Source organism: Mesoplodon densirostris, chromosome 9 (genome assembly GCF_025265405.1).
Source record: "Mesoplodon densirostris isolate mMesDen1 chromosome 9, mMesDen1 primary haplotype, whole genome shotgun sequence".
Classification (NCBI taxonomy): Eukaryota; Metazoa; Chordata; class Mammalia; order Artiodactyla; family Ziphiidae; genus Mesoplodon; species Mesoplodon densirostris.
The window spans coordinates 54773247-54786791 of NC_082669.1; the positions used below are offsets into that span (position 1 = coordinate 54773247).

The following is a 13545-nucleotide window of genomic DNA, read 5'->3' on the forward strand; positions in this document are numbered from 1 at the left end:
AGAAAAGGAACTGTGTTGTGTGTGTCGGTGCTGCTGAAATACTGAACCCGCAGCAGGAGCAAAGTAAACAACAGATCCCAATATCCTATGGCTGCACTAATGTCTGAATTTTTCTTTGTTTGGCTAAATCTGGAGGATAAATGTTACCCTCAGAACCCCAAGGTAATGCCCACATCCACATTCTTAAGGCTTTTGCTTCCTTCTGGGGTTAACAAATAAGTGTAATTCTTTTCTCTCTTCCCAGTGCCCAGCAGGCAGCACAGTTTGCTTGCTTTTTGCCACAGTAGGCAAAGAGCACCCACATTTCCACAGCGGGGTTGTTTCAGTGTCCAGACACAGAAACGAGGGGGAACCTTTCCCACACATGAGAGTAGATTCTGCAGCCCAGATCTCATGGCAGACCGGTGATCTCGGCCATGCAGACATGTGCCATTGCTCAGTTTCGGGATCTCATGTTGAAAACGCATGGCGTTCCATGGACAATGCCACGGTGTGTCATGCTCTTGTTGAGCAGGATCACGCTGGTTCTTCAAGTGACACCACCCACCCAACACAAAGAAGAGAGCAACACTGCTACTTTGCACCTCTCACAAATGAGATCCTTGGTTTGTTACTAAACCAAAGGTGGCTTGGGATTATTTCAGTAGGTTAAGAGTGAGTGTATTCTATTAATGCAGCAAATGCAGTGATTGAACACACAGTTCCCCAGTCTGCCTAGAGCACATCACCCCTGTCATCAGTTTCTTCTTCGTCCTCCGGAGGAGAGCAGGGCAGGGACAGGTGGAAGCTTCTCCGTGTGTGTCACTGCTCACCAGCACCCTCTGTGGCAGCTGCCATCTTCTCTGTCTTTTTAGACTTCCTCTGCATTTGCTCTTGTTCCTTCCTCCTCAGCTTTTCTCTGTGTTTTTCTATTTTCTCTTGGGCCTTCCGAGCCTTCTCTAGAGACACTTTCATTTCTTTGAGTCTTTTTTTGACCACTGCTCGGTCCTGGGATGATATCATTCCAAGAGCCTAAGAAGGAAACACATAAACAAACTGAATTTGAAAACCAATGACCTGCTTATGATGAGGTTGCTATCACAAGATGTTCAAACTCAAGAACTAATGTAAACATAATCAAAGAGGTAGAAACTGAGGAAGAGCTGATTACATTTGCCAAAAATCTACCTACTGTGGGGCTGAGCTTTATTTGTTCTTTTATACGTTGAAGTCCCTAGCACAGTACCTCCTAAACCTCAGCAAGTAAATGCTTTCTGAACTGGTAATTAATGGGTCAGTGAATGGAGAAAGGGCACAATTCTGCTTCTCCAACCTTTGGGCTGTAGACATTTACAGCCAGAAGTATTGCTAAACTCACTGATATTTTCAAAAGATAGGAGTGGGCACCTGCTGCCACGGAGGGTTCCAAGAAGGGCAGGAGGAATCGAAGTGGCTTCCTTTCTGCCAATGTATTCACATTTACAATGGAGACCAAAAATGTCTTTGGGACCAGAATGCTCAGGTCAGCATGATTAGCCACTCTCTCCCCGTAGGCAGACCTATAAAGGAAGCCTGATCATAATGAGGAGGCTGCTCGATGAGCTTGGAATTCAGAATAAGGGGAGTTGGTTACGTACTTTAAATGTTTCATGACCTTCAGAATCAACAGCGGGATGCATCCATCTCCCCAACACGGACAGCCTTGTCAATGGGCCTTCATATTCACAGGCTATTGATTGATCTCTAACCTTTTCAAGACTGTCAAGAGCTACTCATCTGCCCGTCAGCCCAGCAGGGGGCCGAGGTTGGGGGTGGCAGGCTGGCTGTGAGCTCCTTTTGCCCTTTTTCCACAGGGGTAGGTGCCACCTCAGGCTCTAAAGGAGATGGACTGGACAGGTGAAAATGAGAGTGCCAGGGCAGAGGAGGCAAGACACAGCCTGCACTTGGTGGGGGAAGAAAGTTCTGGGGAGAACGTGGTCCTGTTTTTTGAGTGGTATGCAGGGAAGAGGGAGGGCGGGGGGCGCAATGAGTTAAAAAAAGGGAAGTGGGCTTCCCTGGTGGCGCAGTGGTTGAGAGTCCGCCTGCCGATGCAGGGGACACGGGTTCGTGCCCCGGTCCGGGAGGATCCCACATGCCGCGGAGCGGCTGGGCCCGTGAGCCATGGCCGCTGAGCCTGCGCTCCGCAACGGGAGAGGCCACAACAGTGAGAGGCCCGCATACCGCAAAAAAAAAAAAAAAAGAAAAAGGGAAGATTCATGGACCTGGGTTTTAACTCTCATGTCATGGGAGAGTCCACATCGGCCATTATTAAAACTCATACTACATAGGAAGTAAGTAGAGTTAATACATGGACCATGTGTTGCTTGGCGGAAGCAATGGAGTGAGCCTCTAGCTCTCCTGCTCGACAGCCTACTGTTTGACTCAGAACCCGATGACTTTCCGAAACTTCCTTTACCACTCAGAAATCATTCAAGGTCCTTTCTGCAAACTGTGGGTGAGAAGGACCTCTCAGATACGCAGGATGCTCTCATCTAACGGAAACATTTTAGGCGCTATGTGTAATACAAATTATACTAGGTAACCTAACACAAACATATAATTCTTTACCTTAAGTTTATTTCCATCCAACTGCAGGAGTTGCTCTCCAGTGATGTTTTGGGCACTGAATTCAGAGACATACTGCTCCAGATTTAGGCTCATTAGCCAGTGAGAAACCTGCTGCACGCTCCATTCATGAACGGCCCGATTCAGACACTGACTGTGTTTGGGAGACTGTCCGTCATCAAGAATCTGAGGTAGGAATGTTAGGCAGGGTTGTTAAAGGACCGAGAAGCTGTGGCTCAGTATGGCATGTGATGCTATCAAAAGCCATTTCTTGCCTACTAGAGCCACACTTGTTTTTAAACCATAGAGTAAACGAATGGTTCTAGCTGTATGTGTAACATACACAAAGTTATTAACTCTACATTTTGTTAAGGTATTTGGGAATTTAAAAATTCCCCCAAACAAAGCATTTTAATGTAGGAAGTTTAAAACTGAAAAATACACTCCAGCGTTGCAAGTTTTTACATTAAAACACTATGGAAAGATTATCAGATGCAGAAAACGAATACATCATTAATCTCTATATGTAATGCATCACTCTGCACTGATCCTCTGCTAAGACATCAGAGATATGTAAAGACACATTTTAAAATACTGAGGTATATCTTTTACTTAGAAGGGGAGAGCATTAAGTCCTCAAGCATTCTTAGGGGAAATTTCACAGCCATTATTTCACTTGAGCAGCAAGCAAACCTGTGAGGAAGGTAGGACAGGTAATTTCCATAATTACTTTTAATAAACGAGGCACGTGAGGCCCAGAAAGTCTACAGATCTGTCCACTATCACGCAGCTAGTAAGTGGTGGAGCTCAGCATTTACTGGTTTATTCCAAATCCCAGGCTCTGTCCAATGCAGGACATTGCTATGAATAGTGCAAAGGGCAGCTGGGTTCCTAGAGCCACTAAGCTGAGAGGAGATGAAGGCAATGATAAATCCGGGAGGAGAGACAGGCGTCACCTCAGTGACCATGCAGGGAACACAGAGGAGGGGATGGGGAAGCTGAGATGAAGGCAAAGGAGGTGAAACGCAATGGGCTGTGTCAGGGTAATGGTGATGGGAGGCACAGCAAGGGACTCTGGAGGTGGAATCTGGAGATCCTCTTGAATGTCTTTTCAACTAAGATATAGACAAGGGCAAAGAGTGAAACTATTTAACACGAGGAAACCCTCCAACTACAGAGGAAAGTTTCTTGTCTTGTTTGACTTTAAATCATTTGCAAAGAAAGAAAAGTGTCAGACAATACCATGTAAGCCACCACACATAGCCCAATGAGAGCTCACCTCGTCATCTATCATATCCAGGCTCTGAGTGAGAGAGCAACAAAGGAACCAAAAAAGAAAAGTGTTACAGGAACAGGAGACACACATGTACAGTGCAAAGTTTTAATACAACTAAAATCATGCCAAGCCTGAAGAATATGGGCAGAAGAATTTAAGGGAAAAAAAAAGTTTTACAAAGCAAAAATCATGTTAGAAAGAAATAACTAAGAACAAATATTTAGGGTGAATATATCTCTACTTACAGCGCTTCTCCCCAGCCCCACTCCCGCCCCCAGTACTGGTATTTCTTCCTTCTACTTATCTCTTGGAGCACTAAGTCAATCACCAGTGTAATCTTCTGCCCTCCTGTACACATTATATCTCCTGAGAACCCACTGCAATGCACACTTGACCCTGGCTTCTAAGTAAGTGGTTCTCCCCCAGTTTTCCTTCCTTATCACAACTGCACCTCTCCCAGCTCCACTGCGGTAATTCTCAATCAGGGGCCACTCCCCACTCAGAGGGAACATCAGGGATGGTGAAAAAGGTGAGGGAGGAGGGGGATGGATCGTCTGTAAACTCCCTCGAGATTTCTTTTTTCTTTTTTTTTGCCACACCTCGAAGCTTGCAGGATCTTAGTTCCCCAACCAGGGATCGAACCTGGGCCCCCCCTGCAGTGGAAGCACGGAGTCCTAACGACTGGGCCTCCAGGGAATTCCCTCCCTTGGGATTTCTGGGCCGTTCCCTCTTGCTGCTCTCCAGTGCCCAGTCTCCCATCCCCAACCCTCTGTTGATAGTCATCCCATTTATATCAAAGAAAGCCTGAGGAGGTCCCTAGACAGCTTAGAGCTCAGACATAGTACTTTGCTTCCGTGTTGAGACAGACAGGGAGCGAAATCATGAGGACTGATACGCAAAATCTGCCTAAAAACATTTTCCCCGGTGATAGTTCATTGGTAAAATGTATGATCTGAGAAAGCAGCTCTGTCGTCAGTGCCATGCATGTACCTCATCTGATGAGAGCACCAAGGACTGAGAGAGCCCAGGTGTTTTGGGTTCTGCTCCCAGGCCGCTCAGGTCTGCTGAACTGGTACTGCTGGGACTGAAGTCATCACTGAAGGTAAAATTCTGAAAAAACAAATAAAGCTCACTGTTAAATGAGCACAGTGAGTGAACCAGAGGTAGGTATGTTTGCAAGTTCTGGACAGGTTCTTTTTAAGTAATCTTAGAAGAGATTCATATTTGGTTTGGTGACCTTCACCCAGCAGTGGTTGAGAACACTGTGCCTTCTGCACTGGTTAGGGAATTCTGGGCGCTTTCTCCATCACATGAAAGGATAGATGTCTTAGAGAAATGATTCTTCAACCTCTCTTCAAGGGTACAGCATTCATTATCCTCTGCAACTGCTCAGAGGGGTAATATTAATAAGCCTATATTCTTTGACCCTAATCGTGATAAGTAACAGCATAAGTAAAAATACAAGATGGTGTGGTGAGCCTGAGTTATTAGGAACAGATGGCAATCCATATTAGAAAGGTAGATTGAGCACCCCCTGGGAAGGATCGCTTGCTGTTGGCCGTGATAAATACTGTGAGAGATGGCAGATCCTCTCCTGGATGTAACCTTCAAGATGATGAGTTCTGGGGTAGGTCACAGTCTGCCATTACACTAGTGGTCACATGCTAAAATACAACTCTTGCACAGCACCCACGGAGTACCAAAGAGGCTGCAGCATGGATAGAAGCCCATTTCCAATTAACCACCTGGGGGTTGGGGAGGTTGAGGGTGTGTATGTAAAACTTCCCCAGAATTTCATTAAAATGTTCAGTGGATATTAAAGTTAAATAAATTCACAATGACTACATAGCTGCATTTGCAAAAACATTTAAAACCAAATCTGGTGTCTTTCCAGTGCAAGATAATGGTAGAGTCTATTCAAACAACATTTAGATTTCTCAGATCCAAGACTGAAAATTTCAAGACCAAAGTGGCCTTCTGCTTCCAGAGCTTCTTTTGCTAACAGTCCTTTGCTAGAAGGACTGGCTTTCCTGGAACTCTAAGCACCTGACCAACACCATCTTGTTTCCTATTCCCCTTCCTTAGGAACTGGACTGTTAGTTTTCCATTAGGTTCCCTTGCATTGGGTTTAGCTGGTTGTCAAGAATAAATACCATGCCAGAGGCTAGAGAATTCAGTACCAAACAAACGCCAAGTTTGATAAAACTTCAGAAAAGGAGACGAAATCAGAGCACAAAGAGCTAGGCTAGTAAAACATTTAAGCAGGTGAGCATTTAACACAGCACATTACCATTTGACATTGTCATTGGAGATATGACCCCAAATTCTGTCAAAACCTTATGAGCTGTTGACCTCAAGAAAAGAATTAAATTTAAGTTAACATTAATCACAGTTTTCTGTTTGAGAAAGAAAAGTGAACATTGATAAAAGGAGACCAAACAACATGTGAAAGTTAGCCACCGTATGTGTTTCAATAAAATGTTAGGTAACGTTTGCAGCGTCATGCTGGAAATAACCATCGTGCATTTAAAAACAAATAAGCATATAATTCCTCATTCTGCTAAACTTAAAAAACTTTGGTGATAGAATTGTAACAGTTTATCAACATGGAAGTTTGATTTAAAAGAAGAAATAAGTAAGGGTGCTATGTCAGCATTCGTTTGTTTGAAAGAGTTTCATTTAGATATATTGAACACATATTCAGTCCCAAATTTATTTGTTTTCCAGTAAATCTTGAAGAGCACAGCAAAAATAGTTTTGTAATGTAATTTAAAGTGGAATACGTGGTAAACAGATCTATCATACTGTTCCATGATTCAAATGCATCTTTCCCAGCATGGCTTGACTGTCAAACTGAGATTAACTAGCAGTATGTGAAAAGACAGGCAAATCAAAGATTAACGTACAATCTAGAATGGAACAGTATTAAAGAAGGTGATGGTTAAATGAGGCTTTCTTCCTCCCCCACACAAGAAATACCATGCATTGTTTACTGCAGTGTTATCACATTGGTTTCTCGGATCCAGAGCATACACACAAGTTGAGAATGCTTTCCAAAGACCGAAGAGGAGGAAGGATTGGGGGTTTTCTTGTTTGCTTTTTTAATCCATGTGTTTTCTACCTTAGACCCCTTTTTATCTGAAATTAGAGTTTCAGGAGAAGGCTGAAGGGGACTTGCAGACGCAGGCAGGTTCCTGAAGGAATAGGATCCTTTCCGGCTTTCGTTAAACCACGAGAAAGGCAGGCCTGCTGACGGCGTGGAGGCCTGAGCAGTGGAGGACAGCTTCGGTTTCCAGTGTTCCAGCCTGCCGCTGAAGATCCTGGGTTATGAAAAGAACGGGTATGTTAGACAAAGAAAAGGCAGATATAAAACTTATTGAAATGAATTCTGAAGGGACTCTGAATATAGTTTGAAGTCATAGTTTGAGAAATTATTCTACACAACGGATAGAGTAAAAATTTTGCCCTTTTGACTAGAACGTTAATCTTAATAGTTATCTTTTTTGGGTTAATTTTAATTTTTCTTTTCTTTTGGGCCACACCACGCAGCATGCGGAACTTCCCTGACCAGGGATCGAACCTGCGCGACCTGCAGTGGAAGCGCAGAATCTTAGCCACTAGACCACTAGGGAAGTCCAATAGTTATCTTTTTTGCATCTAAATGGATTCTATAACAATGATCAATATTTTGTTATCATTATTGCCACGATGAATTTTATGAAATGTGCCTAATAAATGTATGTGGATAAATTAGTATCAGGGAGGGGCATGGTCTTTTAGGAATTGCTATTAAGTTAATCATCACAGCATTCCCTTTATTTGGGTCACATAACAGTGCCTCACACTAGTGACATGAGCTCATAACCAGCATTCTACCCTGGCCTCCTCTGAGCACAGGTTCTCAAGAGCCTGAGACTTTAGAAAATGATATATTTAAATACTTGGAAATTTCTGGGCTCATGATACTTTAAGCAGAACACACACCTTATTGGTTTTTCATCATAATCTTAGTGCCTTATCACAGGAGAAACATCAGACCCGAGGTCCTAAAACCGTACACACTTCCTGTGTACATGGCCTTGGGCCTTCTCTCAGAGTCTATTTCCTCATCCACAAAAGGTGGATATTTTATATATATCATATGTGGTTATTAAGAATTAAATTAGGTAAGTGTGAAAGTGCTTTGAAAAATGTAAAGGTATAAAGGTCTATGCTTATTTAATATTTAAAGGACTCAAAGGCATTTGAAAAACACAGTTTGAAAACAGACTTTTGGGACTTCCCTGGTAGTGCAGTGGTTAAGAATCTACCTGCCAATGCAGGGGACATGGGTTTGAGCCCTGGTCTGGGAAGATCCCATGCACCGCAGAGTAACTAAGCCCATGAGCCACAACTATGGAGTCTGCAAGCCACAACTACTGAGCCCGAGTGCCACATTTACTGAAGCCTGCGCGCCTAGAGCCCATGCTCCACAAGAAGAGAAGCCACTGCAATGAGAAGCCTGCACACCACAAGGAAGAGCAGCCTCACTTGCCGCAATTAGAGAAAGCCCGTGCGCAGCAATGAAGACCCAATGCAGCCCAAAATAAATTAATTAATTTAAAAAAAAAGAAAGAAAGAAACCAGGCTTTTTTTTCTTAATGCAGTTACCTGCATATTTATATTTACCTTTTGGTTAAAAAAAATTAGCAGGAGCTGAGGCAGGAATGGGCAGTAGTTTCTATGCACTTGGAAGAAGTCACCCTCAATATGTCCAAGTGATCTCTGATATAATGCCTATTATTTGTTAGCTGTTGATGTCATGACAACAAAGAGATTCCCCTTCAATTAAAAGTGCCTCAACAGCATGGCTTACGGACAACTTTTGTCCCAGATGTATACTGAATTTCAACAGTCTCACATCTCATTTCTCATTATTTTGAAATATTATATATTTCAAACTTATATAGGTAATACAACTAACAATTTCTGTTCATTTCCAAAGATTATTGTGAGAATCAAATGGGACAATTAATGTAAAAGCATCTTGTAAACTGTAAAGCAATATATATATAAGGGGATTATGAGAACGATAACTAAAGAGAATGCAGAAGTCAGCAAAGTTTTGGTAGCATACTGAAACCACCGGTTGGGTCAGTAAAAGTGTTTATCACACTAAAGATTCCAGAAGACCTGATGATTTTAGAGGTGTATTTATTAAAAAAAAAAAAAACCCAAAGGGGTCTGCAAGGATAATAAAGAACAAACAGATGTGTCAACCTTCAATTTTATCCTGAAGTTTAAACTAAAAAAATATGTATCCTTAAATTCACTTACTATCAAAAAATGGGGGGATGTGGGTTTACAATAACTGAACTTAAGAAAGCATGCTAGCAGAGGCAGACTGATCTTCTGTAAGAAGCACTTTTTATTCCTGGGTCTTGGACCAGTGCAGTGGTCCCCAAATAAGTCTGATAAGGATCATCTGAAGCAGCTGTTCAAATACAAATTCTTGGGTACCTGGACTTACCAAGTTAGAATTTGGGGGAGAGGGAGGAGTTGACCTGGAATCTATATTTTTTAATAATACATGTCTGAGCTCACTCTTAAAGTTTTTAATAACTATATTTATTAATATTATCCTGAATACAAATGTGAGGTTTCTGGAGCAGAAACAGGTTATTATTTACTTACAAAAGTTATTGCACTGGTTTCCCATGCCCTAATTTCCTCTTTCCAGGCTGACACAATGGGAACAAGTTGTCATCGTATTCTTGGTCTACATTATAGGTGAGGAATCTAAAAAATATGAATCTGGATGATTATATAGGAGAGGGACAGCTGTCTGCCTTCTTTCCTCTGAGAGAGGGAGAGACATCTTATCTCCTTAATGTAAACAATTCAACTTGAGAAGGATCTTGGGTTCTTATGCTTTGGAAAGTAATATATGTCAGAGTAATATATGTAAGTAATATATGTCAGACTAGTGTCTCCAGCTTTACAGCCCCGGGAACGTCTCCATAGAGTTCGTCTCAGCCCCCTCTCCCCATCCCCACTTCTGGAAAATGTAATCACATACCTCTGGGGAGGTAAATCTCTCTGCAGGTAAATCTATCTATCTAGTCATAATTTAACTTCTCAGGCTTATCGTTTAGCTCAGGTCCCACATTCCAGTAAAAATGCTTACAAAGCTCTGACTGTGCAGAAACATAAAAGTATTTTCCCTGTAGCCCCTCACTCTTATAATTGGGGATATTTGAGATTAATTGGACCTGATGATTATTTTCCTCCTCTTTGGTTATAAATTTCTGAATCAATTAATCAAAGTAACATGGGAATGTTTTTTCAAGAGTTCCATCCATAATTCAAATAAGGTATGGTAGTGCTTAAATATATGGATACTGTTTTAAAGGTTATAAACAGGCCATAATGAATGACAGCATGAGTATCTTGTCCTACTCCCAAGTGAACTGCCTTTGTCGCAATGCTTTTAAAACAATCACCACTACCACATTAAAAAAAATTTTTTTTAACATCTTTATTGGAGTATAATTGCTTTACATTGTTGTGTTAGTTGCTGCTGTGTAACAAAGTGAATCAGCTATACATATACATATATCCCCATATCTCCTCCCTCTTGTGTCTCCCTCCCACCCTCCCTATCGCGCCCCTCTAGGTGGTCACAAAGCACCAAGCTGATCTCCCTGTGCTATGCGGCTGCTTCCCACTAGCTAGCTATTTTACATTTGGTAGTGTATATATGTCCACACCACTCTCTCACTTCATCCCAGCTTACCCTTACCCTCTCCCTGTGTCCTCAAGTCCATTCTCTCCATCTGTGTCTTTACTCCTGTCCTACCCCTAGGTTCTTCAGAACCATTAAAAAATTTTTTTTAGATTCCATATATATGTGTTAGCATACGGTATTTGTTTTTCTCTGACTTACTTTACTCTGTATGACAGACTCTAGGTCCATCCACCTCACTACAAATAACTCAATTTCGCTTTTTATGGCTGAATAATATTCCATTGTATATATGTGCCACATCTTCTTTATCCATTGATCTGTTGATGAACACTTACGTTGCTTCCATGTCCTGGCTATTGTAAATAGAGCTGCAATGAACATTTTGGTACATGACTCTTTTTGAATTATGGTTTTCTCAGGGTATTTGCCCAGTAGTGGGATTGCTGGGTCATATGGTAGTTCTAATTTTAGTTTTTTAAGGAACCTCCACACTGTTCTCTATAGTGGTTGTATCAATTTACATTCCTACCAACAGTGCAAGAGGGTTCCCTTTTCTCCACACCCTCTCCAGCATTTATTGTTTGTAGATTTTTTGATGAAGGCCATTCTGACCAGTGTGAGGTGATACCTCACTGTAGTTTTGATTTGCATTTCTCTAATGATTAGTGATGTTGAACATCCTTTCATGTGTTTATTGGCAATCTGTGTATCTTCTTTGGAGAAATGTCTATTTAGGTCTTCTGCCCATTTTTGGATTGGTTGTTTGTATTTTTGATACTGAGTTGCATGAGCTGCTTGTATATTTTGTAGATTAATCCTTTGTCAGTTGCTTCATTTGCAAATATTTTCTCCCATTCTGAGGGTGGTCTTTTTGTCTTGTTTATGGTTTCCTTTGCTGTGCAAAAAATTTTAAGTTTCATTAGGTCCCATTTGTTTATTTTTGTTTTTATTTCCACTTCTCTAGGAGGTGGGTCAAAAAGGATCTTGCTTTGATTTTTGTCATGGAGTGTTCTGCCTATGTTTTCCTCTAAGAGTTTTATAGTGTCTGGCCTTATATTTAGGTCTTTAATCCATTTGGAGTTTATTTTTGTGTATGGTGTTAGGAAGTGTTCTAATTTCATTCTTTTACATGTAGCTGTCCAGTTTTCCCAGCACCACTTATTGAAGAGGCTGTCTTATCTCCATTGTATATTCTTGCCTCCTTTATCAAAGATAAGGTGACCATATGTGCATGGATTTATCTCTGGGCTTTCTATCCTGTTCCATTGATCTAATTTCTGTTTTCATGCCAGTACCATAGTGTCTTGATTACTGTACCTCTGTAGTATAGCCTGAAGTCAGGGAGTCTGATTCCTCCAGCTCCGTTTTTCTTCCTCAAGGTTACTTTGGCTATTCAGGGTCTTTTGTGTTTCCATACAAATTTTGAAGTTTTTTGTTCTAGTTCTGTGAAAAATGCCATTGGTAGTTTGATAGGGATTGCATTAAGTCTGTAGATTGCTTTGGGTAGTACAGTCATTTTCATGATGTTGATTCTTCCAATCCAAGAACATGGTATATTTCTCCATCTATATCATCTTTAATTTCTTTCCTCAGGGTCTTATAGTTTTCTGGGTACAGGTCTTTTGTCTCCTTAGGTAGGTTTATTCCTAGGTATTTTATTCTTTTTGTTGCAATGGTGAATGGGAGTGTTTCCTTAATTTCTTTTTCAGATTTTCATCATTAGTGTATAGGAATGCAAGAGATTTCTGTGAATTAATTTGGTATCCTGCTACTTTACCAAATTCATTGATTAGCTCCAGTAGTTTTCTGGTAGCATCTTTAGGACTCTCTATGTAGAGTATCATGTCATCCACAAACGGTGACGGTTTTACTTCTTCTTTTCTGATTTGGATTCCTTTTATTTCTTTTTCATCTCTGACTGCTGTGGCTATAACTTCCAAAACTATGTTGAATAATAATGGTGAGAGTGGGCAACCTTGTCTTGTTCCTGATCTTAGTGGAAATGGTTTCAGTTTTTCACCACTGAGAACGATGTAGGCTGTGGGTTTGTCATATATGGCCTTTATTATGTTGAGGTAAGTTCCCTCTATGCCTTCTTTCTGGAGGGTTTTTAATCATAAATGGGTGTTGAATTTTGTTGAAAGCTTTTTCTGCATTTACTGAGATTATCATATGGTTTTTCTCCTTCACTTCGTTAATGTGTTCCACACTGATCGATTTGCGTATATTAAAGAATCCTTGCATTTCTTGGATAAACCCCACTTGCTCATGGTGTGTGATCCTTTGAATGTGCTGCTGGATTCAGTTTGCTAGTATTCTGTTGAGGAGTTTTGCACTGAGGTTCATCAGTGATACTGTCGTGTAGTAGTTTTCTTTTTTTGTAACACTGTTGTCTGGTTTTGGTATCAGGGTGATGGTGGCCTCATAGAATGAGTTTGGGAGTGTTCCTCCCTCTGCTATATTTTTGAAGAGTTTGAGAAGGATAGGTGTTAGCTCTTCTCTAAATGTTTGATAGAATTCACCTGTGAATCCATCTGGTCCTGGGTTATTGTTTGTTGGCAGATTTTTAATCACAGTTTCAATTTCAGTGCTTGTGATTGGTCTGTTTATATTTTCTATTTCTTCCTGGTTCAGTCTCAGAAGGTCGTGCTTTTCTAAGAATTTGTCCATTTCTTCCAGGTTGTCCATTTTTTGGCAGGGTTGCTTGCAGTAATCTCTCATGATCCTTTGTATTTCTGCAGTGTCAACTGTTCTCCTTTTTCATTTCTAATTCTGTTGATTTGAGTCTCTTCCCTTTTTTTCTTGATGAGTCTGGCTAATGGTTTATCATTTTGTTTATCTTCTCAAAGAACCAGCTTTTAGTTTTATTGATCTTTGCTATCGTTTCCTTCATTTCTTTTTCATTTACTTCTGATCTGATCTTTATGATTTCTTTCTTTCTGCTAACTTTGGGGGTTTT

At 41.1% G+C, this 13545-nt stretch overlaps 1 protein-coding gene across 5 annotated transcripts in view; it reads right to left on the reverse strand.

Annotated features, from left to right (window-relative positions):
• Positions 1-801: 801 nt before the first annotated feature.
• Positions 802-13545, reverse strand: part of PPP1R9A (protein phosphatase 1 regulatory subunit 9A) — a 281703-nt gene continuing 268959 nt past the window's right edge. The window contains exons 12-15 of one of the 5 annotated variants that reach the window (XM_060108180.1): positions 4850-4969; positions 3863-3886; positions 2587-2769; positions 802-1011 (exon numbers count right to left, since the gene is read on the reverse strand). In XM_060108180.1, the coding sequence (XP_059964163.1) occupies positions 802-1011; positions 2587-2769; positions 3863-3886; positions 4850-4969 (537 nt within the window). Of the gene's footprint in view, positions 1012-2586; positions 2770-3862; positions 3887-4849; positions 4970-6866; positions 7180-13545 lie in introns of all 5 variants that reach the window. The other 4 variants (XM_060108177.1, XM_060108176.1, XM_060108181.1 and 1 more) reach the window with 4 other exon arrangements.